The sequence below is a fragment of the Arvicola amphibius genome, chromosome 4 (genome assembly GCF_903992535.2).
Source record: "Arvicola amphibius chromosome 4, mArvAmp1.2, whole genome shotgun sequence".
Classification (NCBI taxonomy): domain Eukaryota; kingdom Metazoa; phylum Chordata; class Mammalia; order Rodentia; family Cricetidae; genus Arvicola; species Arvicola amphibius.
In genome coordinates this window covers 22,719,997-22,747,892 of record NC_052050.1, presented here as the reverse complement: position 1 = coordinate 22,747,892, position 27,896 = coordinate 22,719,997, and the positions used below count along the sequence as shown (strand labels likewise).

The window sequence follows — 27,896 nt, the reverse complement described above, 5'->3', positions numbered from 1 at the left end:
AAACCAAGGTGGGGGAAAAAATACCCCAGTAGAAAAAAAAATGCGGAAGTAGGAAGAGTCTTGCTTGGGTTCAAAAACTACATTTCCCGCCAGGCTTGCGGCGTGGCGTGCTTACCTAATGAGTCGCAAGCGCGCCTTTCCCGCGGAGTGGGTGTGGCCTCAGGCTGGTCTCGGAGACCTGGGGCTGTCTTATTGGCTGTAGGCCGTCGCCGGCGAAGGCGTGAAGCTTAGAGACAACTAATCAGAAGCGTGGCTGGACTTTGGCGCGAGACGGGAACGCTGAGGCTGTGCGGATTTGGCGCGAGCTGACTCTGCTGCAGCTGTGCATCTCGTGGCGGGAGATCCTTGTGGTTGTGACCGACACGCCGGAACGTGCGCTGAAGCGACACAGCCCTGAAGAGTGTGAAGGGGCAGATTGCTCCGTGAGCCTGAGAGCTGGTCCGGGACCCAGGGAGTTGGAGCTGGTTCGAGCGTGGCCGGTGGAGAGCGGAGATCGCCTGAGGTCTGAGGCTGGGTCAGGGAGGGGGTTGTGCGCCTGCAAGGCGTTCGAGCCCGGAATGGTGGAAAGGAACTGAGAGCTGCTGGGAGGAAACGGTGTAGGGTGGGATTGAACTGTATGGCGTGCAGGCTAGTCCTGGGCAGAAAGAGGACGGAGCTGCCCTGCCTGCTTTGGGGAGAGCTTAAATGTTACGGTCTGGAATTAAGCTAGTTAGTGCTATGGATGTCTCGCGTGTCTGGAGTGAAGGAGCTAGAAGTATTACAGAAGTCGCCGGAGATAAACTTGGGCATCGCTCAAGAGGAAGAACTTAGGTTCTGGTTTCAGGATGCCTGGGGTAATAGCCGTGTTTTCTATGGCTGTCTCTTTAAGAGAGGGATAATAGTGGTAAGACTGAAGTGTATAATATGTGTAATCGCGGAGTGTTACACATATAAGGCAGACAGATGTCACCTGTTATTACATAGGCTTGAATAGGGAGCAGACCTATGTGTTGAAAATGCTATTAATGTAATTATGAAGTGAGTGTTAGGTCACCAATATAAATAAGTGACCTGTGTTTTCCTTTTTGCTTTTAAATTACAGGTTTCCTGGTTCTCTTTTGTGTCCAGTTGTTTGGTCGTCATGCCTCAAACACGATCCCAGACACAAGCCACCATCCGTTTTCCGAAAAAGAAGCTGGTTAAGACTCCGAGCAAAGCGAGTTCCAAGGACAGTAAAGTACAACTTAAAAAAGTCCAGGCTGTACCGGCTACTCCATGTGCGGACACAAAACTTCTGCCTCTCAGTCCCAGAAAACGTTTGGGTAAGCGGTCCACTCAGCATGCGCAACTCTGTGACTAACAGCCCTCAGGCCTTTCTTTTTATTTTTTGGTTTATCGAGATATGGTTTCTCTGTGACTTTGGAGCCTGCCCTGAAACTTGCTCTGTAGACCAGGCTGGCGTCGAACTCACAGAGATCCTTCTATCTCTGCCTCCTGGGTGCTGGGATTAAAGGCATATACCTCTGCCGCCCAGCAGCCTTTCTTCTCTTGATGATGAGATGCCTGGCAGTTAGAACTATACCAGTATCTATTTTTATAATGGCTGCTAAGTGCATGCTGAACGTCACAGTTAAGCCATTCACTAATAGAGATCATTTTCTGAGGGACTTGATAGCTTTGATCTTCACTTCCTTAGTTCTGTCCTTTAAAATTACCTTAACGTTACATATGGTATTATGAAATTTGCCTACATACTCGTGAAAATAAGAGAAACAAATAGATGGCATTCTTAATATTTTTGATTTTTGTTTCAAACTGGTACTTAACATTTCCATTGTTGATTTTTGCTTTTTTAGAGGAAAAATTCTCTAACTCAGGTTGGCCTGGAACTCACTTTGTGGCCCAGGATTGCCTCAAACTCAAGGTTTTTCTCCTGCTACCATACTTGGCTTTTTGTTTGTTTGTTTGTTCAAGACAGGGTTTCTCTGTGTAGCCCTGGCTGTCCCAGAACTCACTCTTTAGACCAGGCTGGCCTCGAACACTCAGGACCAGTGTGCGTCACCACCGCCAGACCATACTTGGTTTGTGTGTGTTGGTGGTGCTACTGGGTATTGGGGATTGAATGCAAGTCCTCGTTTGTGCCAGGAAGTGCCGTGCCGCTTAGGTAGACACGCCCAGTCTAAGAGCCTTGTGTTATTATTGGTAGATGCTCATTGTGTATGGTGGTGGGAGAGCACGTGTGGTCTTGACGTGCCTGAAGATTGGAGTCTGTTAGTTGGGGGGGGGGGGGTGGACTTCGAGCCGTGAGTGAAAGCCACAGTGCCACTGGAATGCGACAGTGCGCACAGCAACTTCCTCAGGGAAGTTATTCATCTCAAGATGTCCGTGGTGGCAAGGTTGACAAGTTTTGGTTTGTTTGTTTCTGAGACAACGGCTTTCCTGACTGCTGGGGTTAAAGGTGGTGGTGCACCACCACCAGCTGGCGATGGGTCCTATTTTAAAGCCACCCTTACAATTTCACGGAACTAGGACTTATCATTTGGTTTCTACCAAATGATCAAATGGTAAGATTCAGTGGTGCCATCTGGTGGCCGTGTTCGCTCTTCAGTGAGAAGTTTCTTTTGTGGTTCTAAGGCAGAAATTCACCTCTTGCCTTTTAATCCCAGAATTTGGGAGGCAGAGGCAGGCAGATCTCTGAGTTCAAGGCCTGATCTACAGAGTGAGTTCCAGGACAGCCAGGGCTACACAGAGAAATGCAGTGTTGAAGAACTGGAAAGAGAAAGAGAGATTCTCCTCTTTCTGGGTGTGGGGAAGTCTGCACGTCGACTGCCCTCCGCTGTGAAGGACTGCGTTCTGCGGGTTGTGTTTGGGGTGACTGAGAGCATTACTATGAGTGACCGTGTCCTGTTTTAACGTTTCAGGTGATGACAATCTGTGCAACACTCCTCATTTATCTCCCTGTTCCCCACCAAAGCTGGGCAAGAAAGAAAACGGCCCCCCTCGCTCACACACGTGGAAGGGCTGCAGATTAGTGTTCGATGATGAGCTAACAGTTAAGTCTTCGAGCCAAAAAGAACAAGACCAGGTTCACCAAAACCAAATACTTTCCTCAGCTCAAAAAGGTCAGGAGAGCGAATCAAATTCTGAGCAGAAATGTCCACCAGAGAAGGAATCGGGGCGTGTGAGGTTGTTCAAGCAAGAAGGTGGGTTCTTACATGGCAGCTGTCGGTGCCATCAGGACGGTGGTTCTGAGTGAAACCCAGAGAGTCTTTTCAGGCGTCTTCTGTTGGGTCTTAACTGCCCTTTTATGTCTGGCGCAGGCACTTGCTATCAGCAAGCAAAGCTTGTCCTAAACACAGCTGTCCCGGATCGGCTGCCTGCCAGGGAAAAGGAGATGGATGTCATCAGGGCCTTCCTGAAGAAACACATCTGTGGGAAAAAAGCTGGAAGTCTCTACCTCTCTGGTGCTCCTGGGACGGGAAAAACTGCCTGCTTGAGCCGGATTCTGCAAGACCTCAAGGTACCCTGAGAGTCTGAGCGACGGAGGTGCTTGCCAAAGTGATCTGATTGATTCTTAAGGGTTAAGAAAGAATGGACCGTTATGTGATTGAGTGCTTCCCAGAAGTAAGAATTCTTGTTTCAGGGTATAAATCTTTCCAGAAGAAAGTAGGGCCTCACCCTTGGATTCTCTTAGCTCTCAGAGACCAGATTAGGTTTCAGTAAATCTGTCTGAAGCCACTGAAGCCAACATAACTCCATGTTTGCATCTTTTTTTTTTTTTTTAAACACCTAGAAGGAAGTGGAAGGCTTTGAAACCATCATGCTGAATTGCATGTCTTTGAGGAGTGCCCAGGCTGTGTTCCCAGCTATTGCTCAGGAGATTGGTCAGGAGAAAATATGCAGACCAGCTGGGAAGGACTTGATGAGAAAATTGGAAAAGCAGCTGACTGCTGAGAAGGGCCCCATGATGTAAGTATTTTTTCTGCCGCATATTGCTCTGTAAAAATGCTACCCACAAAAAGAACTCGCCCTGAAAAGACCTTTGCTCTAGAAATATGTACGTACACTTGAAGAGAGGAAAGATAATGTACTTTCTAATTTTGAAAATATTGTACTAACTTATTTACTGATGATGCTGGGACTCAAAGCCAGGGCCTATGTGTGTTAGATAAGTACTTTATCACCGAGCCACACTCACAGCCCTTACACTTTCTGGGTTTTTTTAGTTTAGATTTTAACTATTTTTAAGCTAGTTCTCTGAAAACAATCGGATACTTGTTAGTGATGGGGGATGCCAGGGTTGACATCCTATGACATCCCAGACGGGCTACGGTCTGCGAGCTGGTCTCAGCTCCATGACTTTAACCTAAGGTTAGCTCAGATCACGCATGGGAAGACTGAAAGTGTGACCGGTACTAATTGTGTCTCTTTGCATGTAGCGTGTTGGTGTTGGACGAGATGGATCAGCTGGACAGCAAAGGGCAGGATGTCTTATACACGCTGTTTGAATGGCCGTGGCTAAGCAATTCCCGATTGGTGCTCATTGGTTAGTGTTGGGATGCTACTGTCATGTGGTGAATTTGAAAGTGTGTTAATCGTTTAAAGTGTGTTCAGTGTCTGTGTTCAGTGTGGGTGCACGAGTGTGTGCAGAGGCCAGGGGTTGACGTCAGATACGGTGCTCTCCTGCTCGCTCTCCCACTGTCAAGTTTTGTTTTTCTGTTTTATATGGTGCTCTATCTGCATGTACTTCTCCGTGCCAGAAGAGGGCATCAAATCCCACTAGAGATTTGAACTGAGGACCTCTGGAAGAGCAGCCAATGCTGTGGGTTTTTTATTTGCTGAGGCAGTCTCTTGCTGAACCCTGAAGCTGGCTGATTCAGTTTGTCTAACTAGCCAGCTTGCTCCTGGGATCTCTTCTCTGCCTCCCGAGTGCTGGGCTTGCAGATGGGCCACCCTGCCTTCCTGGCTTTGACACAGCTTCTGAAGAGCTAAAGCCGGCTCCTCACACTTGTGTGACAAATGTCCACTCCCCAGTCGCTATGCAAGTTATTTACCTACTTTTTTATTTTATGTGTGTGGGTGATTCGCCTGCATGCTCTACTACATGCCCAATACCCATGGAGGCCCAGAAGAGGGCATCTGGTTCCCTAAACTGGAGTCACAAATGTAGCTGACATGTGGGTTCTGGGAGTTGAACCTGGGTCCTCGATAGGAGAATCCAGTGCTCTTAATAGCTGAGCCATTCCTTCAGCCCCACCCATTATACTTAAGACAGCTTTCTGTCTTATTAAAATAAGAAAATTACTGTAGGGGGCTGGAGAGATGGCTCAGCGGTTGAGAGCATTGCCTGTTCTTCCAAAGGTCCTGAGTTCAATTCCCAGCAACCACATGGTGGCTTACAACCATCTGTAATGAGGTCTGGTGCCCTCTTCTGGCCTTCAAGCATACAGACAGAATATTGTATACATAATAAATAAATAAATGTTAAAAAAATTAAAAAAAAAAAGAAAATTACTGTGGTAGTAATTTTTTTAATATAATGCAGATTGATTTTGTGAGGTCTAAATAAAAATGACAGAGAAGCCAGACATGACATTGCATTCCTGTGGTCCCAGCTTTTGGGAGGATAAGTGCCACAATGCCTGACTCAATATATTTGGTGGTGGTGGTGGTGGTGACAACTCTGTTTTTGTTTGGCAGGGACGGGGTTCAAGACAGGGTTTCTCTGTAGCTTTAGAGCCTGTCCTGGAACTCGCTCTGTAGACCAGGCTGGCCTCGAACTCACAGAGATCTGCCTGCTTCTGCCTCCCACTTGCTGGGATGAAAGGCGGGAGCCGCTACTGCCTGGCACTTGTTTTTGTTTAAGATGTATTATGTATACAATGTTTTGCCTATATGTATGTCTGCAGGCCAGAAGAGGGCACCAGATTTCATTACGGATGGTTGTGAGCCACCATGTGGTTGCTGGGAGTTGAACTCAGGACCTCTGGAAGAGCAACCAGTGCTCTTAACCTCTGAGCCATCTCTCCAGCCCAGATTTGTTTTTGAGACACGGTCTCCCTGGAGCCCTGGCTGGTCTGAAATTCAACAGAAATCTACCTGCCTGTCCTCTTTTCACCCCCTTCTTCCTGGAGACAAGGTCTGTAGCTCAGGGTGGCCTAAACCCATGATCATCCTGTCTCACCCTTCCACGTGTTAAGACTAGAAACATGCAGCTGGAGGTGCTGGCGCAGGACATTAATCTCAGTGCTTGGGCGGCAGAGGCAGGCAGATCTCTGAGTTCGAGGCCAGCCTGGTCTACAGAGCAAGTTCCAGGACAGCCAGGGCTGTTACACAGAGAAACCCTGTCTTGAGGGGAAAGAAAAAGACTATAAACATGCTTCACTATACCTGCCTAACCACTGTATCTTACTAAGTAAGTCCATCTTACCTTTTAGTATGAGGTGAAGAGCAAGTGGACACAATAGTTGAAACACTGGCTTGTGATTGGGAGTTTTATCTTTGAGAGGGTTTAATTTCCTATCAAGATGATTTGCCTGCTGATGGTGATTGCTGCTTGTCTTCTCAGGTATTGCTAATACCCTAGACCTCACAGACAGAATTCTGCCGAGACTCGAAGCTCGAGAAAACTGTAAGCCACAGCTACTGAACTTCCCACCTTATACCAGAAACCAGATAGCTGCGATCTTGCAGGAAAGACTCAGTCAGGTGAGTGCCAGCCCTTGCGCCAAATTCTGTTGCAGGGATAACCTCTGTGATGGAAAGATAACAATAGCTTTAAAATATTTCGATTTGATTGCTTTATTAATGGTGTGGCAGCCTCCCGTAGACCGTAATGAGTGAGAGTATTTTCATGTGGATATTGACACGTGGTTTCATTTATTGGCTGCTTCACTGTTGAAATAAAAGTAGGAATTAAAGAACTCATGCTTCCTTAATGGCCTTTAAAAAGTAGAGCCTGAATCAGTGAGGTAGCTCAGCAGGTAAAGGCACTGGTTGCTGGTTCTAAGGACCTGAGTTCCATCTCTGAGCCCCACGCAGTGAGAGGAGAGACCTGGGTCCTGGAAGGTGTCCGCTGACCTCCACAAGTGTGCCACACATGCTTTGCCCCCCTCAACCCAAACAAAAATAAATGGGATACATTTTTAAAAGTAGGGCCTATGAGCCTGGCATGGTGGTGCACACCTTTAATCCCAGGACTTGGAAAGCAGAGAGAGGCAGTTCTCTGTGTTCAAAGCCAGCCAGGGCTACCCAGAGAGGCCTTATATACAGAATGTTAAGCTCAGAGTCCTGAGCATGCACCTCCAATCCCAGAGTTAGATTTAATTTGTGGAAATATTTATGTTTAGAACCTAAATTGCTAAGAGAAACTCTCAGAGTTCAAATTGTCTTTTTATTTTTGTTTATTTATTGGTTGATGGTACTGGAATTCACAAGGCCTCTACGCTGAGCGGTATCTATTTTATATTTATTATATATTTATCTGAGACAGCCTCGCTTGAGTGTAGATCCTCCTGCCTTAGTCTCCCAGGTAGCTAGGATTGCGGACGGCCTGTATTACTAAGGCTGACTGAGGTGTCTTCTGCGTCTTGTCTCGTGTGAAGGTGTCAAGAGACCAGGTTCTGGACAATGCCGCGATTCAGTTCTGTGCCCGCAAAGTGTCGGCCGTCTCAGGAGACATCCGGAAAGCGCTGGATGTTTGCAGGTGAATTATGGCCCTGGTGACTGCTTTTATTAAAACCAGGAAGAAATGCTGGCAGTTGTCTCATGTAACTCAAATGAATGTTGCTTAAGAGGCTTCATTCTGCTACTTTTTATGCTCAGAAAAGAGGACTTGCTTCTCAGTGGGGAGCTCTGGGTTTCCACCGTGTTAATGTCTGAAACATTATCAGTCCATTACCTACGGAGGGGGAAATAAATGAGATGTTGCTGGCGCCCCCTGTGGTGATTATAGATTGGTTAATTACATTTGTATTAAAAAGACTCCAGTTTGCTTTTCCATTCGCTGGGCTCAAGCAGGTTTATTTATGGACCTGAACCATCTTTGCCTTTAGACTTTCTTCTTCCTTTCCTTTTGTGGGCACCCCTTCCTCCCTCCAGTTGGTGGTCCCCCAAGTCCTACCCTAGACCTCTTTCTCTCTTCCATCCCCCGCCCCTCCTGCTGGGGAAAGCCTCGGTCCTGACTGATGAAAGTTCTTCCCTCCCAGTAGGGGCCCTGGGTCCATTAAAATGATCCTTGCTGTGCTGACCCGCTGGTCCAGCTTCCTCCTCTTGCCGCGCAGAAGATCCAGGTCTGCCTTATGGCTTCCCGTGGGCAAAACACTTTAGAGAGAGCAGTGGGAGAGGAAGCCCTTCCTGTTGCTAGATTGCACGATCTGGAATGTGAAAGTCCCCCAGTCAGCAAAGTACTTGAGTCAAGACTACAGCTATGAGTGATAGCCATGTAGGTCAGCAAGATTAGCCTACGTGTGTCCTGTGTCTCTCTGGGGACTCCCCTTCTGGGTCTGCTGTGTAGGAGGCTCTGAGTTCCCCTTAGGCTACCCCCACACTGCCTATCGTTCTCCCCAGGACTTTGTTCCTCATCTAAAATGTTGCTGGCTTCGTGCGCGACGACCTCCTTGACATCTGTTGGGGGGAGATGAGTGGTATTGCTTCTCAAATCCCCGGTCTTTTCATTTTAAAGGCAGTCAAGTCTTCCTAAAGCTGCAACATAACACAGTTTGTTTAGGGGCCTTCATTTGTCTTTCTCAGGCAGGGTCTCCCTTGGGGAACTGGCTCGCCTGGACCTCACTCACTGTGTAGACCAGACTGGCCTCTAAGATTGATTCACATTTTATCTTCATGTATGTGTGCCGGGTGTGATGCATGGTGCTCGTGGAGGCCGGAAGAGGGCGTCACATCCCTAGAGCTGGAGTTACAGGCGGTTGAGAGCTGCCTGGTACGGGTGCTGGGCGCCAAACTTGGAAAGGACCTTCATTTTTTAAAATCGTGTTTTTAGTTAATGTGCCTGCTTTGGGGCACGGTGACTTGGTGTGGTGTTTGGTTTGGCTGAGACTAGAAAGTTGTTTGTTTTGTTTTTTTTTTTTAACAGGCGAGCTATTGAAATTGTGGAGTCGGATGTCAAAAGCCAGACAGTCCTCAAACCGCTGTCTGGAGGTGAGTAGCTTACCTGCTTCCTGTCTCCCTTTGTAGATGGAGAGTTCAGTTTCCTGAGAAAGGGGAAAGATAAACAGACACAGTTAAATCCACCTACAAACACAAGGGAAATCGGCGGACACACAGACACGCGGGAGCACAGGGTAGTTTCGTCTGGCTTTTTTTAGTCTCGCCTGCCAGTATCAGTATGTGTGTTACTGGAAATGAATTCCCCAGGGTGTTCATAAATGATGAGCTCAGGTAGTGAGGTTTCTCCCGAGGCTCTCGGAATGAAAACGAGGTAACAAAGTTGAGTCACCTTCTTTCTGAGTACTTACGTTGAATGCCCTTTAGGTTCCTATGTAGGAGAAAGTAACGCCTGGTAGGTAAAGAGAAGAAAGTAAAATGGCAAAATGAACAAACAGATTGAGCTCATCTTGGGTTGTCATGAGGCCGTCTACAAGGGCCCAAGACAGATCTGTGGCTACAGGAAACCAAAGGCTGTCACAGATGAGGTTGAATTCCCCTTTTTTCTTCACTGGCGGATTTTCATCAGAGTTTACTTTATTTTTATTTATTTACTTAACTTTGGTTTTTCAAGACAGTTTTGTCTGTGTAACAATCTAGCCGTCCTAGGACTGGTCAATATTTTTTTTTAATATTTATTTATTATGTATACAGTATTCTGTCTGTGTGTATACCTGCAGGCCAGAAGAGGGCACCAGACCCCATTACAGATGGTTGTGAGCCACCATGTGGTTGCTGGGAATTGAACTCAGGACCTTTGGAAGAGCAGGCAATGCTCTTAACCGCTGAGCCATCTCCCCAGCCCCGGCTGGTCAATATTTATTAAAAGAAACAAATTAAGAAGTTTCAGAAGTAACCCAAATTAATATGTAGACTTAGATAGTTTCTCTGTCTTGGCTCTTTAGATTAGTCCTTCCTTGTCGGTGGACAAGAGAGCATCACTAGTACTCACTGCTAAAAGAGCTTCTCGCTCCTGGTGTAAATTATGGCACTAACCCAACCCCTGTCGTGACTTCTGATATCTGTGGGTCTAGTTTCAACGGCCTAGCTATATAGGAAACTATGGAGAACGTGACTTCAGCTAAATATAAGAAACTTTTTGTTGTGTTGTTTTTCAAGCAAGGTTTCTCTGTGTAAAGGAACTTTCTGATGCATAGAAATAACTAGGTTCCCCAGCACTGAAGATAGGCAAACCAAAATTAGCTAGATGCCAGGCATGCGGGGGCCATACCTGCGCTTCCAGCGCGCTCCGGAGGCCGAAGCACAGAATCACTACAAGTTCAAGGCCAACATAGGCTACTTAGAAAGGCGCTCTTAAATCAGGGAACAAGGACAACAAATGGGTCGCTGTCCTGTCGGCATTGTTTGAGGAGGGGCTGTGAACCGTCTGTCACCTGGTCTGTGAGCGCTGCTTTCTCTGTTAGCCCTTTGCAGCTTCCTGCTTGTGGCAAAGGAGCAGAAGCGGGTTGTCGCGGGTCTCCACGCAGCAAAACCGCAGTCCCAAGCAGATTCCCCGCAGTTCTCAGACTCCAGCTCTGGGAAGGGTGCTCGGCCGTCCAGTGACACTTCTTCAAGTGTTGCTGTCTTGCAGATCAGTTTGGACAAGTGACCAGACTTCAGAGTTCATTTGGAGAAGCCATGGGGGCGCGGGGACTGAAGTGGGATTGACTTTACTGTCTATACTTCCCCATTCCTTTGACTCACGTATTGAACACATTTTCCAGCTATTTCTTGTCCTTAGCTGTCCGGTAGTCATCCTGCTGCAGGGTTTGTGCTGAGGACCAAACCAGGTGTCTGCACAGACGAGTGCTATGTCCCAGCTTTGTCCCCAGCCAGCCTGCGGCAGTTAGCTGTGTTTAGTGGCTTCTGCTGGGCTCTTGCTCAATCAGGAGGTGGATTGTCTTCTCAACAGCAAGCTGTACCCTAAAGGACAAAATAGATCATGGTTCTTCTGAGAGAAAAGCAGCTTTCCAAGTCTCCTTCCGCCCTTGGTTTCCTGTCGCTAACACCAGTCTTACGTGGCTCTGCACACACAGTCTTAGAGACGGAATAAAGCTTGGCTTGCTTGCGTTTCAGGTCAGTCACCCTCCAAGGTGCCGGTTCCCAAGCGCGTCAGCCTTACTCACGTATCCCAGGTCATTTCGGAAATTGATGGGAACCGGGTGACTCTGAGCCAAGACAAGGCACAAGATTCCCTCCCTCTCCAGCAGAAGATCTTGGTTTGCTCTCTGCTGCTCCTGACCCGGCGGCTGAAACTCAAAGAGGTCACTCTGGGGAAGGTAAGCTGGGGTCTCAGCAGGCGGAGCTGAGGTTCAAATGCAGGTGTTTTCCAGAAGGCCTGGTTTTTGCAGGCAGCAGGGATTAAAAATGGGTTTTTATCTGTAGGAATACGGGTTATAGTGTCACTGCACTTGGGAGGCAGAAGCTTGTGGATCTTTGCAGGTTTGAACCAGCCTGGTCTGCATAGTTGTAGGCTGACCTCAAAAATACAGTAAGGCCAGGCAGTGGTAGAGCACCCTTTAATCCCGAAACTCTGGGAGCAGACACAGGTGAGTCTTTGTGAGCGCCAGGCCTGTCTAATCTACCGAGTTTCAGGACAGCCGGGGATATGTAAGAAGACCCCGTCTCACCACCACCCTCGCCTCCCCCCCCCCAAAAAAAAAATTAAGAAATTTAATTAACCATTAACCAGATAGAGTGGTTCAATAGATGTAATCCAAGTACTTGGGAGGCAGAGGAAGGAGGGTCCCCCTCCTGGCAGGGCTATAAGCAACCCTTTGTTTCTGTCTCCCTCTGAACTCACATAGAGCCTTGCTCCTACATTTTACATTAAAGAGGACTCAGCAGTCAAGAGCAGTTGCTTCTCACTTGCAGAGGACCCAGGTTTTGTCCCCAGCACCCATGTGGTTGGTGGCTTACAACCATGACTTTAGTTCCCAGGGTTCTGACACTCTTCCGCTCTGTGTAGCAGGCGTGAGCACAGTGCCCATACATAAATACATCGCAGTAAGACACGCGAAAGAACAGTAAATCTTTAAAAAAAAAAAAAAAAAAAAAAAAAAAAAAAAACCATAACGTATAGGAAGGTGGTGCGGAAGGCCTTTTGCCTGTTCGAGGCTTTGTTGAACAGGGGGACAATAGAGTATACAGGTAACTTAATCTGTGAGGTTATGGGATGTGGCTTTTAAGTGGCACTTGTTCTCCCTCATTTCCTCCCAGTTATACGAAGCCTACAGTAGCGTTTGTCGCAAACAGCAGGTGGCAGCTGTGGACCAGTCTGAGTGTTTGTCCCTTTCTGGACTCCTGGAGTCCAGAGGCATCTTAGGCCTGAAGAAGAACAAGGAAAGCCGCCTGACCAAGGTACAAGGCACGGCCTGGTGTGGCCCTCCCTGCTTTTAATTGTCCTGTTCTGGAGAGCGTGTCCTTTGCCAAAGGAAAGATTAGAGATGACTAGTGAACAGTTCGTTTCTCTGCTGGCTAGGGTTTCGGGGGTGTGTGTGTGGGAAGGGGGAGGTGTGATGTGATCTAGGCCGTTGAAAACAGCGGGGTTTGACTTGCCGGCCCGAGGAAAGCGGAACATGATAGGGAGTGTAACGGTGTGTGCAGGCGTGCGTTGTGTGTGTGAGTCTCATGTTCTTCCTCACAGAAAACCCCTTCCTCTTGCCAGGTGTCTCTGAAGATAGAAGAAAAAGAACTAGAGCATGTCCTGAAAGGCCAAACTTTCGTTGGTAACATCCTCGCCACGGGACTGCCCTGAGTCTGTCTTACCCCACCTGCGGCCGGCGGCCCTTGGCAGACCAGGGAGTCTCCGTGTTGGTAGGGCCATTTGGAAACAGTCGTGACCTTTCTTACTCGGCACCGGTACATTTTAGTGTGTTAATTCATGAGTGTTAGCACTAATACCTTTGGCTCTTACTGTTTTTACCCATGAAAATGACCGAGTAGCTGGGTGTGATGGCCTGTACCTGTGACCCCAGCACGCGGGAGACAGAGGCACAAGGATCAGGAGTTCAAGGCCATCCTTTGCTATGTGGTGAGATTGAAGCTGGCCTGGACTACGTAAGGCACCTTAAAAATGAAACCAATGACCCCTTTAAAAGTAATATTCAGTACCTTTCCCATACCTGCAAGTATACGCAGACCTGTGTTGAAGAGTTTGTATATTCACTTCTAAATACAAACAATGTATTTTGTAAAGAACTTTGAGGTTTAAAAGTGGAATGGAATGATCCAGAAAACTACATGAGCCTCCGTGGAAATCTGAAGGACATTTTGGCAAAATGACTCTTTGGTGTTTACTACATTCGCGGGACAGGTGCTGCTGCATTGGACTTCTTAAGGACTCAGGGGGGCGTTTCTCCGGTGTGCCCACGCAATATGGGGGAGGAGAATGTTACTACAGATTGTGAATATATTTATTTTATTTTCGTGTTTTATTTGTCAGGCTGTATGTGTTTTCTTTTTTTTAATACCCATCCTGTGCGGGCAAAGGGGTCCTTGCTCGCTTTCCACCGGGTGATTCCCAGGGACTAAGCTCAGTCCCTCAGGCCACCAAGCATGGCAGTGAGCGCCTTTACCTCTTGAGCCATGTCCTGGGCCTGTGTTTGTTGCCTCTTTAAGCAGTCACAGTCCACGAGAGCTTCAGCTTTCAGAGGTTAATATGAAAATACCTTCTTGACGGGTGGTGGTGGCACACTCCTTTAAACCCAACACTCGGAAGTCAGAGGCAGGTAGATCTCTGAGTTCGAGGCCAGCCTGGACAACAGAGTTCCGGGACAGCCACAGCTGTCTCAAACAAACAAACAGGACCATGCCTTCCCATCCTGTGCCAGTCTTCCCGCAGATGCAGCCATTGTTTCTGCATGCCTCAGGTCAGGCGTGGGTTTTCAGCAGAACACATTCCCAGCCTCCTTAGCTAAGTTTATCCACATGGACACTGAGACTTCTGGGTTTGGTTTCCAGTGGCTCTAAGTGGCAATTTGTGACAGGGACACCAGAGGGCACCATTATACCACTGCTTTGAAAGTGTGGGGTGGGGTGTGGGTAGTTTGGAGGGATGGGGCAGGAGTTTGACTCGTTTGGGGAAATTGCTATTCCTATATTACCTGAGCGAGTGGTTGGCTACAGACCGCGTGATATGAATAGTCTCTGAGCTGAGTTGAGGCTGCTGCTGCCTCCTTGTCTGATCTGGCCCTGAGTGTGGGAATTTGATCTGCCTACAGAGGATCTGTTGGCCACAGTTTCGTTCGTTCTGCCCACCGTATCCTTGTAAAGTGATCTGCCCCACAGCAGGTGGGATGGGATGGAGAGAAGGGCAGCGAGCTCTCTGAAATGCATACTGCCTGCTGGTGTGTGCAGCGGCAGAGTCTGGAAGTGGGAGTTTGAATGTCTCGCACACTGCTTCACCGGAGTCTTCCTCCCCTCCGGGGCAGTGTGCAAAGTGGAGTGGATGCTTCTCTACCCAGAAGTTTGGAGGCTGTCTGGGACTCTAAGGGTTAACGGGCGTAATTGTAAAGATTGTCCGGAGACTGATGGAAAGCAGAGCCTGAATGGGATTGAGAACAGATGTGAGGCTTGATTTAAATTACATTTTATTGGATGCTGCAGCCTTAAGAGACGTGACTGCTTTACAGTTTGTTTCCACTGTGGGCAGCTGCTGTCTGTTCTGTGTCCACAGTAGGATCCTGCCCAAAGAGGAGCGGCCTCCCCACCTCGTTGTATTTGAGGCTTGGCGCCTTCCTCTAACTGTAGGGGCTTGAGTCAGGAACATGGCTGGACTCTCAGCGGGGCTGTGCTGTCTCCTCCCTGGCTTCTAGCCAAGCTCGCATTTGCAGACTCAAAGGGGCCAAGTTCCTTCCCCTCTACCTTCTTTCTCTCGTGCCCCCCTCCTCTTTGGAAATAGGCCTTTCTGGGTACTGTTGTTAGCTTCCTTCAGCGCCCTCCCCCCCCACTGTCAATTTCTAGGTCATTGCCACTCTTAAGACCTCAGCAATTGGAACAGGGTTGCTTCTGCCAATGATGCGTGAAGCAGGCTGGAGTCCCTGCTTGGCTTCCGCTGCCCTTGTGGGAGCAGAGGCCGATGTATGTTTGTCAGTGAAGTCTTAAGTGTAATTCAGATGGCCGGGCAGAGAGGAAGAGAGTCCTTTCCTTGCTGGGTTTTCTCACTGAGGCTGAGAACTATGGGAAGGTGGTGGGAGTTTTAAGTAGGATGGGACGGGCCTGTGGTTACGAGGTTTTGCCAGGATCTTAGGCCACTCCACACGGAGTAGTGGCAAAGATGCTGACCTACATTTTTCCTTTTGAAGATGGTGGGGTGTATGTCTCTATCCCGGCCCGTCTTTTTTTTTTTTTTTTTTTTTAAGAACCAGATTAAGCTTCCATAGTGTTGGGTATTGTCATGGAAAGAACATCGACCCAATAAAGTTGGTATGAATTTCAACCCCAAACTGCCGCTGACATTTCTGGCTCAATGAAGACCTGCCTGTGGCTAGCTAACTGCAAGAGTGTGTGAGGTCCAGGCTAGTTACCCAGAAACCAGAAACCTTGGCCGCGCCTTTTCCTCCCCTCCCTTCCCATCGCTCCTTGCCCCCACCCCCAGTCTAGAAACTTTACCACTGAACTACTTCCCAGTTCTCCCTGCTAGACCTGGTGGTATAGGCCTGCAATCCCGGTTAAGCAGGAGGATCACACGTTCAAGGCTTGCCTGGACTATAGAGTGAGTTCAAGGCCGACCTGGAGAAGTCAATAAAACTATCTGAGAATAAAGTAAAAGAGGGCTAGCTCAGAGAGCACTGGCATGAACAACGCCCTGGGTTCAGTCCTCAGTGCAGGGGTGAAGGGGCGGTAGAAAAGAAAGACAATAAGGACTAATGAACCATTTTTGTAAAAAATGACTAGAGCCAGGGAGGTAGCTCGGTGAGCAGCGTGCTTACTGTGCAAGTGTGAGGCCCCAAGATCAGTCTCCAGGACACCCCAACACACATCCATACACTGGTATTCCAGCCCTGCAGAGACAGAGACCAGCTGGGGCTGACTGGCGAGATAAGAGCCACCACTGTAGTAAAAAAACAAATCTGGCAGCTCCGAGGAAAGACACCTACAACTGACCTTTGGCCTACACACGCACAAAAATATCTTGACTATAGGAGAGGTTGGTGGGGGAGCCAAAGTGACTTTTTGTTGTTTGTGGTGTAGGAGATTGAACCCAGAGCAAGATTTTATTTACATTTGTATCAATCTCCAGCCTTAACTCTGGTAGCTATTCATTAACTCCTATTCAGTGAACAATACAAGAAGATACTGCCTTTTCGACCAGTCTTGAACATTTCTCAGCTGGAGGTGAAGCTGGTGCAGGGGTCCAGCCGCACCTGAGGCCTTGGGTGCAAAAGGCCTCATTGCTGGGCCTAGGGAGTGGTTGATCAGACCTCAGCCCTTCAGGTAGATGTCCTAGTAATTGGCCGCAGGCAATCTCTGTCGCTTCAGGGAGGCTACGGGTTGGAGACTTGCCTATAGGCTAGAAAGAGGTGGTTCAGTACAGAAGTTACCTAGGGTCCCCAGAGGTCGCCCAGGAAACTGTCTCTAGTTGGTAAGGGACTGGGGAAGAACCCACCTTTGGTGTCCTACTTCTAGCTTTGTGGGGGAAGTTATCTCTGCTTCCTCCTGATGGCATCCCCTTCACAAGGAAGGAGCACAGGGCAGGAGTGTGCCCTCACTCCCTTATTCCGACTTCACCAGTCCAGATACTGCCGGTAGAAGCTAATTGGGTGCAAGGAGCCTGGTAAAGGCTGAAGACTGGCAGAAGGAGAGCCGGCTCCTGTGTTGGTTCCTTTTTTTTTTTTTTAATTTCTAATTGAGTTCTGAATCAGCCTCCTTCGCTTTGATCCCTCCTCTGTTTCCCACACTGCCAGAAAGAGCTACATCAGCACTTTGTAACAAGGGTGCGCCTGCTCCCCACACCCCCCTCCCCGACGCGCGCTCGCTCTCTCTCTCTCTCTCTCTCTCTCTCTCTCTCTGCCGCCATCCACTGCCTGTCTCCTTCAGTTAAGATAATGAAGATGCTGAGAGATAAAATGTGTATTTAATAAGGGTGGGGGCAGGGAGGCGGAAAGGGGCAGCCAGGGCCTTCCCTAGTTTGGGGCCTTGCCAAGACTCTAGCTGAGAAGCAAAGCTAGAGTAAGACTTGGCTTCAGGGTGTGGGGGTTTCTGGGCCCCAATCCAGCTGACTTCACGGCTTGCTGTTTGCCCTAAATTCCCCCACCTCCACCCTCTCACCCCCACACTCCTTTCCTCTCTGCTTGCTCCCAGTGGGAAGAAAAAGGAGTCTCTCTCGACTTTCTTTTCAGCTGGTTAGCTTGGCCTTTGCTGTGGTGCCCCCCACCCCAGTGTCAGCTGCAAGGTCAGGCTAGGGCAGCCCCCTGTAGCCTAGGCCTGTAGAAGCTGTGGGTTCACAGTGGGGGGCGAAAAAGCTGGAGTTAATGAAGGCCAGCTGCCCGGCTGGGTTCTGCCTACAGCTAGCTGGAGGCCAGGCTTCGGTGGTGGTTAGGTGGAGGGGGAGGGTGACCTCCATTCCTGGGTACAAGGATATCCTGTGGCAGCTGGGCCTGGGCTTCTCCGGGAGCCTAGTTTCATCCTCAGCTAGTTGGAGTCGTCTGCTCCCCTCTTGCCCTGTTCCTCCCCTCCCCAAATAACACTCTGCTCTTACGAGGGTTCTAACTGTAGTGGTGGCCCAGCTGAGATCTGAGGATCTCCAAGCCCTTTGGTAAACACTCATTAACTGCCTGGGAAGAATCCGGAGTCCTGTTTAACAGCTGGGAGAGCACTGAGGCACATTAGGGTGAGCGGCTTGACCTGAGCTCACCCCATAGACTCCACCCTGGGGCTTCCATCCTTGCTGTCTGGCTCCTTCCAGTTCTTCCTGCAAGACTGAGGTTGGAGGCGCTGCTATTGCCCTCTGCCCTTCTAGGAAGAGGCCAGTGCTCTCTCCCTTCCCTCAAGATGCCTGGTCTTCTCCTGGCCCTTCACCCCATGACATTTCACACACACACACACACACACACACACACACACACACACACCCACCGCCTCTGCTGTTGGAAACAGTACCCAGGCAACACTCCTTGCAAAATGTTCTCAGTCCAGCACCCTACAGACGCCTGCCTCAGCCACCTCTCCCTGGCCCACCTGACCCACCATGCCCGGGTTTTTCTTTCAGGGTGACCAGAGAAGGGGCAACTTTTGAGAAAGCTGGTTGTCCTGTACTACAGAGGCAATGACCTTGAAGTTGATCTAAGGTCTTAGGAGAGGCTCTTGCCCTAGAGTATAAAAGGGAAAACCCTTGAAGGTGTTCATTATAGTAATACTCAAGGTCCTGTGGAGGGTTGAGGGAGGACGCTGGATGACTTCTAGGTTCTGTCTTATGCGTCCCCCTGATTGCCATCTCTGGTACTGGATGTATCAAAAGACGTCCCCTCCTGTCCTGTCCCACCTGCTCAGACTCTCCATGGGCGAGCACCACAGCCTCCCTAGTACACCGTAGTCCAACAGGAACCCAAAGCCTCCTCTCCAGCTACCATTGAGACATCGGCCCTCTTGCAGAAGACCAAGGTTTTCTGCTGGGAGGGTCTCTGATGTACTTAGGGATAAGAAGGCAGTATGACTTCACCAACACAGCCCGAAAAAGAGAACAGAAGCGGGTGTCTGTCTGTCTAAAAGGACAGACACCTCCCACATTCCCATAGCTGATAGCTAAATAGCCCAATGGGAGTATAAGGTCCTCAACCCCATCCCCAGGGCCCAAGGGCAAGTCCACAGGCCCAGGAGAGGCAGAAAGAAATGTCTGTCGTGTGGTGTGTGTTGAGATCCGATACTGTCCTGGCCCCACCCATGGTTCAGACCCCCCATCTTTCTTCCAGTGGGTTAGTTTTCCTCCATCAGTCCTTAGTGCTGCACCCTTTCACCAAGTGGGGGGCGGGTAGTAAGAGGGCAGGGAGAGCCTACAAGCTGGAGAGTGGGCTTTAGGACCCAACGGGAACCGTGCCTCTTGCAGCAGCCTAACCCAGAAGCAGGGGGGAATCCTGAATCGAGCTGAGAGGGCTTCCCCGGTTCTCCTGGGAACCCCATCGCCCCCCTGCCGGCACACACCTGAGCAGGTAGGATCATGCACACACCCCCTCCCAATTCTCCCTCGGACCTCCTCTGGGGGAGTCTCCCTGCTCCCGATCGGGCCGCTTCCCTCTTCGCCAGTTCAGGCTTTCCCCACGCCTCCTCCCCCATTGCTCACAGTAGTCCAGGGAGGTGGGAGCCTGGGAACCCTGGGGCGTTGGAAAGCTCTGAGTCCCAGACCCCCGGAGCTCATCTCTGGCAATTCGCCCCCACCCCAGGCATTCTCCATTCTCTAGCTAAGAATGGAAAGTGGGGGAAGGTCTGCCCAGGCCCCACGCCCTTTCACCCTCCTTTGCAGTATTGCTTCAACCCCCCCCCCCCCCCCCCCCACCTCACCTAGACCGGAGAATGGGAAGTGATGGCTTGGCAGAAAAAGTGGAGAGGGGCGTGAAAGGGACCCTACTCTCCCTGAGGGATTGCGCCCTTGCTTTGCTTCTTCGTGGCTTCCCAGCCTGGAGCTCAAGACTTTACCTCCACTCCCACTCACGATGTGGGGAGCACAGGTCTCCTTCCAGGTGCAGGACACACTTGGTGCCCAAGGGCTTTGTAGAAGGATGGTGAGCTTTCCTGACCTTGTTCTCTAGGGGAAGTCCTTCCAGCCTAGAACTCTCCTTCCTGCCAACACCTCAGCACCTAGTGCAGAAGCCCCCTCCCTCGAGTGCCTGTGTGGAGACCATGTGGTTGGAAGACCTATAAATTTTGGATAAAGGTTCCCCGTATGCATCCAAGGAGAGAGATCCCAGCCAGGCCCAAGCCAGATCGGGCTCAGTCCAGATGGCTGGGGAAGGGGGTGTGGACCAGATCTGGAAGGCCTATCAGCCATGCCAGCTCCCTGCACGCCTTGGCTTACAGAGCCCCAGGCTCCTGGTGTTACTCTGGGTCTGGGAGGTCCCCAAGCTTCTGCCCTCCTGCAGGCTCTCTGGGAGGAAGCTAGATGGTACCTGCCTTTTACACTGACTGGTTTAACCCTCCTGCTTGCTGGAGGTCGGGGGCATCTCATTATGGTTGGTGGGCTTATATGAAGGGCAGCTGTCTGACTATCTAGTAGCCATGTGTGTATCTTGCCTGGTGGGCGGTAGCTGAATGGGGGTGGGGAGTGATAGAAAAGGCCCATCATAGAGTGGCTTTCAGAATGTTGTGAGGGTAGGTGACATGCACCTTTCTGGAAACTAGCTGTGTGCTCTATATTTCTCCCTCACCTTCCGGGGTCCCCTTGAGGGTTGGCTTTGGAGGAGAGGGTCTGTAATGGAATGGATTCCAAACTTAGTTCTGCTCCTGATACAAAAAGGGAAAGTGGGGATCCCCTGGGTGTGAACAACAGACTGGGAGTCAAAGGCTTGAATTGGAGACTCTTAACCATTTGCATGTATGATCTGCCTTCCAGCTAAACTGCAGTTTCTTTGTAAACAAAACTTCTGTCCATAGCTGTCTAGGCTTACCTGACAGTGACCCTTCTGTGAAAGGCCCAGGAGATAGTGAACAACCCCCCCCCCCCCGTAAACTCTAGTTAGGACTGCAGAGTTCTAGGATAGGAACCCTCTTTAAATCTGGGTCAGTCTCTCTGCCTGAAGTTTCCTTCCACCACTGTCCAGGGGACAGAGGAGCCCATTGCCTGAGGATGCAGGACTTCCTGAGAGCCAGTGGCTCACCCTGTCGCCAGGGCGCTTGCCAGACAGCACGGATCTATCTTTGCACCAGGCTTTTGTTCCCCCCCAGAGGCCACACAGCTTAGTCCAGGATCCTCTTCTCCACCTTCCTTTCCCCATCCCCGTCTGTGTCCTTGCCTGTCTCTTCCCTGCCCAGTGGCCTCCTTGTCCAGCTCACTGGGCAGGAGCCCTAATCGGATTGGACAGCTGAGGTATGTGTGGTGACTGAAAGCAAGCAGGCAGGCGGAGGGAAGCCCCTGGCATGCCCTGGCTCCCGAGAGAGAGAACACCACCTTGGGCTAGCTGACTCCTGGCTTGATCCCAGGGAAGGGGAGCCAGAGGAAGCCAGGGAAAGAACAGCTAGAACAGCTAGGGACTAGGGCCTGGAGGTCGGGAGTGGGTCCCACACCTGAGGCCTTAAAATGCAGGCACCTGGGGCTGCAGATGGGAGCTAGGCTGTCTCCCCCATTCCCATGGCTTCACCTTCTTCTCTCTTCCTTCCTGTTCATAGTAGGAAGGGCTGCTCCAATCCAGCCCTTCTCACCGGAACCTTCCTTCCTATGGGTCATATCTGGTGTGTGTGTGTGTGTGTGTGTGTGTGTGTATACGCGCGCGTGTGTGCACGTGCACGCCTTTTGAGCCTGTTTCTTTTCCTCTCCTCAGAAATATTTTTCTCATTCACTCTCTGGGCTGGAGGCCAGGACTTCTGGGTTTCCCACTTGCCTCACAGAACAGGACTACCTTGCTGGCCTCCAGAGAGTCTCTAAACTGGTTCCCTGTCTCCCGTATGGGGAGGGCCTTCCCTTAGAGCTGGGAGGTGCCAGAAATCCCAAATGGGATGGGTAGCAAGGTACCATAGCCTGTGGCACCCCTGAGAGCAAGCTTCTCCCTCATGACCTCCGATTCAGCTTCGGACAGTGCATGGCCAGCTTGGTGGACATAGCATGGTCTTAGCTTCAGGCTTTTCGCTCTACCTGTGGGTATCCAAGATATGCTGCCCTTTTGTCTGTGGTATGGGAGGGGTGCCTACTGAAACACCTATATCTGAACCATGTATATTTTGGGGAGCAAAAGGCTAGCATAATTGGGGCTGGGGTACTAGTTTGTCCTTCCTCTAGTTGGGCTTGGGTAAAGGAAACACAGAAACTTTACCAATGCTAATTCCCTCTGCCCTCAAAAGAGCAGTGGGTAGAGCCAAGCCTTCCCCTCTCAGTGCCCACAATGTGGTTGGCATTGATTTGTCAGAAATTGGGAAGGGTTCCCTCTAGACCAATTGCATCCTTTCTTCTCCCACAGTGCTGGGGCAACTCTGTGATTGTAGGCACTTATGAGCAGGCCTTCCCCCTCCACCACTCCAGGGAGGAGTGCGGGATGACCCAGAGATGGCCAAGTTGGCACTAGCCCCGGGCCAGAGTGCTGGACACTGTTCTGAGTTGAGAATTGGTGGGTGAGAGCAGGGCACGGGCCTCCCTGCCCCCCTCATTTCCTGCTCTTTGGGCAGCTGTGGGCGAGAGAGGCTGTGGGGACTATTTTTAGTTGGTCTGTCCCCTGGCAGGAGGGACGTGCAGAAAAGCACGGGGCAGGCAGAGGGGCTGGCCAAGGTGAGGGTAAGAAGGCAGGCATAGGAGTGAGGAAGGGCCAGGGGTGGCAGAAAGAACAAGGAAGTATGCTGGCCAGGGGAGTGACCTTGCAAAGAGGGGCTCAGCTCAGATCAGACCAACAGAAGAACTCTGGGGACCCCTCACGTTTCTCTGTCCAATTTCCCTCAGCTCTGAAAGGGGCTTTTGAGGCTCACACAAGCCCCTTCCCCTTACAGAGGGCAACCAGATCGGATATGCTTTGCCTAGGATTCCCGGCCAGTCTCTATTGCTAGTGGCTTGCACTGTTCTTCTGCTTCTGCTTCCTTCCCAGTTTGCAGCAAGGAGAACCTCAGGTCAGGGACAGCAAGGAGGGCTGTTTCCTGCCCTGCTGATTTGTGCAGGGTCTCTGTAAAACCCAGCTTGGTTTGTTTATATGTCCACCATGTGGAAAGAGTCTGTGTCCAGGCTGGAAGGAGGTTGGGGCTGGGGTTTGTTTGGGTGGCCTGTGGCTACTGGTGTGAATGGAGGCACTGGCCAGCTTCCAGCACATTCCCAGGCTGGCAAACTCTGGGGCTTGGAGCCACCTTTCGGAAGGGACATCCCGCCCAGCTGTTTCGTTTTAGAGACTTAGAGAGGCCCAGGGATTTGTCCACAGTTGCGGGATGACTTGAGAACAGATGGAGGACAAGAATACGGATCTTCAGACCCTTCGGAACCCTTTGTGAGCCCGTTCCTGCCATGCCCAGGACCCGTGCCATTGCCACCAGCACAGAAAGGGAACAGAGCAATCAGCAGATGTCCTCTGGCCTAGGAGCCAAGGACTGGGATGGGGAGATAGTTGGGTAGGGAGTCGCTGTCTCTTGGGAGTCTGTCCTTAAGGGATCCATGGTGTGTAGGTGCTGAGAAAGCCATTCTTTAGTTTTTGAGGTGAGTGACGCCCCCTAGAGTTGTTCCGGAACTATCAGTGTTGCCAGCTGGGGGGGGTATTGTGGCGATCTAACACCTACTTTTTGTCCCTACCTCCGGCCACTCAGCCTCTGCTGGTTTCTGGGTTTCTGGCTGGCCACCTCCTCACCCAGCAGCTCCAAGTGGGTCTTATGGTCAGGAGCCCCTCCCCCCTCTCCACTCAAGTCTCCCTGTCTCTGGGGTCCTGATTTATCACACCCCCCCATCAAGCCTGCTGCAGCGTGTGAGAAATCAATAGCGCAAATGGATTGAGACTGTTCAGCGGGTCGACTCCCTTTGGGCCCCTCCAACTCCCCTGGGACCCTGTAAGTCATTCTGTCCCTTTGTGGCTTAACATGGGCATAGACACACCTAGTGGTTGTAGCCCCAACACTGGGCACAGGCTCACTGGCCTCCATCTCTCATGTTCTCCCGCTCACATATACCGGGCTGGTCTTAGCTTGACAAATCCTCCTGAACACTTATTTCCTAGTTTGGGTGGAGTGGGGTGGAGGGGCTCAAAGGGCAGCGGGCTGCCAGCCAGAGGTAGGGCGGGAGGCAGGTGGGTGAGGGAGACTGGGGAAGGAGCTAGAGAAGGGATTGGGTGACAGCCCACCCCATTGGCTTTGGTAACTCAATCCCTGGCCCCACCCTCATGATTTCCCTCCTGCTCAACAACTTCAGCAGCTGCTGGCAGGAGTGTGTGTGTGTGTGTGTGTGTGTGTGTGTGTGCGCGCGCGCGCGTGTGCGTGTGCGTGTGTGTGTGTGTGTGTGTGTGTGTGTGATGTGGGGGTGGGGAGGGTGAGAGGGGCTGTGGGGGCAGGGGTGCTGCCAGGACATGTTTAAAGGAGACTCATAGCCTGGGTACAACTTGGGTGGCAGGAGGAGGTGGGGTAAGTCAGAGAGTGGGTGGTGAGTGATGGGCAGGGGGGCAGGCTGCAAGGGGGAGGGGCAGCCCTGCCCAAGGGTCTCACTAAACTTGTTGGCACCAGAGCAGAGCTGGTATCATGAGGCTGGGCAGTAGGGAGGAGGCGGGGGCCAGCAGAGCCACAGTTCAGTCCTGGATGCTGAGGCCTGCCTTCACCAGGGGGCGCATGTGACTAGAGAGGGACATAGCTGGCCCCCTTCCCTGATCTTTAGGCCATGCCTGCTGGGCAGCACAGCCCGGGTAGTGACTAAGTCGCTTCTGTCCCGGGGCTGGCAAAGTACCAGACTCAGCTCTTCTCGGTAGGTGAGTCACTGCCCTGGCATCTTACCCGGATGCGGCTGAGTCACCAGGCCATGCCCGCCTGGTAGGTGGGCATCATGCGAGGGCTAGGGTGGTGGTGGTATGTGTACCCTCAGTGTCTTCTCCGGGCTCTTTCATCTCCTGGCCCTACCCATAAGCCTGCAGAGCCAGGCAGGCATGCTGCTTCCCCCACAGGCTCTGTTGAGGAGGTAAAGGATGAAATAGCAGGCTTCAGGATAGAGTGGGATATGTTTGAGTTGAAGGGACAGGGGAGTGTGCTGGTGATGGCGGTGGCGGAAGCCTGGCGCAGACAGCTGCCTTGACAAACTGCATGACCTTGGCAAAGCAATTCATTTCTCTTTTGTTCTATTTGTTTGTGACAGGTTCTTACTCTGTAGCCCAGGCTGGCCTAGAACTTACCTAGGGTTGCCTAGAGTTCATGGCCATCCCCAGTCTCAGTCTCCCAAGGGCTGGGATGATAAGCATGAACGAGCACATTCAGTTGGTTGGCGATTTCTTTGTGAGCCTCAGTTTCCTATTCTGTACTATGGGTACAGGACCCATGTTGGACTGAAAAGTGGATCCAAGATAACCGTGAAGTACACCTTTTGGATACATACGCTGGGAGGCTGGGGAGGAGGAACGAGTTGAGGCTGGTTCTAGCAAGTACTTCTCACCTCGCCCACCTCCAGGTGGTCATTTTAAAAAAGTAATGCATTTATTTTTATTTTACGTACATTAGTGTTCTGCCTACGTGTATGTCTGTGTAAGGGTGTCGGATCCCCTGGAACAGGAGGTACAGACAGTTGCGAGCTACCCTGTGAGTGCTGCAAATTGAACCCAGATCCTCTGGAAAAGTAGCCAGCGAGTGCTCTAACCGCTGAGCCATCTCTCCAGCCCCCAGGTGGTCTTCAAGAGACCTTCTCTCCCCATACCCTCTTCAGATTCTGCTTAGTGCTTGCATGCATGTGCCAATGTTCTCCCGCTCCCTCTTTAGGCTGTCCTCAAACTCCTAATCCTCCTGCTTCTACCTCCCTAGAGCTGGGATGCTGAAGTCTCACACACACACACACACCACACACACGCAACGCACGCACGCACGCACGCACCCCCATGCCTGACTCCATACTGTACTGTACTTTGGTTGTTCTGTCTCTCACTCTGTAGCCATGGCTGGCCCAAACTGGCCTTCAGCTTCAGCAGTCCCTGCTGGAGGATTCCAAGTGCTGCTGGTACAGGTTACAGGTGTGTGCCACCACTCCTGGTTCAATGCTGCTCTTTAGGAGTCCCCCACAGGCTGCAACTCCTTTGATGATTAGGAGCTGTCCCCAACAGCTGTCCTTACCTGTCTGAGCCCTCTCTGGCCTCTGTTAGTCTGGAGAGGGACACTTGTCCTCGGAAAGTGTCTCCCTCACCCCACCCAGCCGGTCTCCTTTGTGCAGGGATAGTAGAGGCCCTAGGACACCTTCCTTCCTAGATTCTTGCTATATTCTAAGCACTCTGTTCTCCTGAGAGGCGCCCCGGCTCCTGGCCCCTCTACCTAGGGACTTCTAACTTCTGCAGTAGGAGGAGGGTAGGGCTGGACTTTGGACCTGTGGTATTGAGTGTCCTGGGCATGAAGGAGGCCTCCCAAAGGTGTGCAGGCCATGTGTGCAAACTTGTGTCTGACCTCCTTTAGGAAGTAGTTTGTGTGAGCATGGGTTTCCTCCATCATTTCCACATGGATCTGCAACCACGGCTGTTCAGAACCACGGTACATTCTCTGCTTCATGACCTTGTATACACACACACACACATACACACACACGCAGGCATGCACGCATGCACGTCTATTGTTGCTTTTTTGTGCTGGGTGTGCCTATCTTTCTTGGAGGTGTACACATTCACACCATGAACATGTGTGGGGTCATGCCTTTGTGCCAGGGTGTGTGTATAAGAGTGTACCTGAATCCATGTGCTGGCAGGTGTGCCTGAAGGCTACCCATGTGGGAGGTGGTGTAACTCTATGCATGCACACTTGAATTTTCCTGACCATAAACCTTCCCTTTTGGCCTCGTAGGATACAGGATGGGAGCAACCTGTGGGAGCTGGGAGCTAAAGGTGGACTGGCCTTAGCCCCCTCTTAGCCTGGTTCCTTGAATGGAGGCCCCTGAAGATGGTGGGGGCTCTGACTGGACGGCTTACGGGGGATGTGGGGAGGGGTGCGTGGAGGGGTGTGTGGAGGGGAAGGGGTTAAGCGTCGGCCTCCACATCTGGGAGCCATTGGCGCATTCTTGCCTGCTGAGCGCATGTTTGTGGATGGATCTGTACGGGACAGAACGGGATGGAACGGGGACGGAGCTGGAGGGAGGGGCTGGGCGGGTGGTTAGCACCGGCCGAAACCCAGACAGGAGCCGGAGGCGGCTTTCTGCTCTGGCTCAGCGGGCGGGAAGGGTCTGGGGAAGCACAGCTCCCCTTTGCCTAGGCTAGTTTTCCCTTGCGTCCGGCCTCTGGGCAGAGCGTCCCACCAACCTGGCCTGTGCTACCCTTTCCAGGCCGAGGAGCAGAGCCAGAGAGAGAGAGAGAGACAAGCAGATAACTCCAATTCTAAGCGGGTTCAGCAACCGATGCAACGGTGGACAAAATCCAATATGGGTCTCGGACCTCTTGTTTCTAGTCTGAAAATCGGGCCACCTGGTCAGACTGAGCGTCTCTTCTCTAGGGTGGAGGCCTGGGCGTGTGGTACTTCCCTTTCCAGTGGGATGTCCTGTGTCCTGTGGGGGCACTTGCTACTTCGCTGCCCAGGAACTCGGTGAGGGAGGCGCTCCATAGGGGACCCACCCTCCTCCGGTGGACTGCCAGCGGTGGGGACTTTAGCCTTCCAAATGTCTGGGAAGGGGCTTATGACAACCGGGGACTGAGGTCTGCAGATGGAGTATGATTCAGATCCTGTCCTCCTGGAACATGTATGAACTGCCCTGGCCACTCGAGTGGAGTCTTCTAGAATGGGCGGGGGCGGGGGTGGGGGTGGAGAGGGCTCCTGGCCAACCTAAGACCCGTCTTTTGGGGTGATACTTTAAGCTACTCGGATGAATTGAGTTGTTAGAAGTTTCCTCGAACCCACTCGAGCTGGAGAGGTGTTGGGGAAAGATATCCGGAAGACTCCACTCTTTGTGCTTCGGTTTTGCAGATGAGAACCTAAAAGGTCCAGAGAAG

The 27,896-nt window shown here is 51.1% G+C and overlaps 1 protein-coding gene across 1 annotated transcript; it reads left to right on the top strand.

Moving 5' to 3' along the window:
- Window positions 1-232: 232 nt before the first annotated feature.
- Cdc6 (cell division cycle 6) lies at window positions 233-13,577 on the top strand. The gene is made up of 12 exons (XM_038327940.1): window positions 233-502; window positions 1,082-1,301; window positions 2,901-3,182; window positions 3,300-3,499; window positions 3,773-3,948; window positions 4,419-4,525; window positions 6,548-6,687; window positions 7,584-7,684; window positions 9,071-9,135; window positions 11,218-11,420; window positions 12,361-12,501; window positions 12,809-13,577. Exons 2-12 carry the CDS (start codon window positions 1,121-1,123, stop codon window positions 12,896-12,898), a joined length of 1,686 nt encoding a protein of 561 aa, XP_038183868.1. The 5' UTR covers window positions 233-502; window positions 1,082-1,120; the 3' UTR covers window positions 12,899-13,577.
- The last annotated feature ends 14,319 nt before the right edge of the window (window positions 13,578-27,896 follow it).

Excerpts from the sequence above, each read along its gene's own strand:
- Cdc6 (XM_038327940.1), top strand. The coding sequence starts at position 1,121 with ATGCCTCAAACACGATCCCAGACACAAGCCACCATCCGTTTTCCGAAA. Across the intron at positions 3,500-3,772 it reads GGATTCTGCAAGACCTCAAG|AAGGAAGTGGAAGGCTTTGA; the intron begins GTACCCTGAGAG and ends TTAAACACCTAG. Across the intron at positions 6,688-7,583 it reads TGCAGGAAAGACTCAGTCAG|GTGTCAAGAGACCAGGTTCT; the intron begins GTGAGTGCCAGC and ends TCTCGTGTGAAG.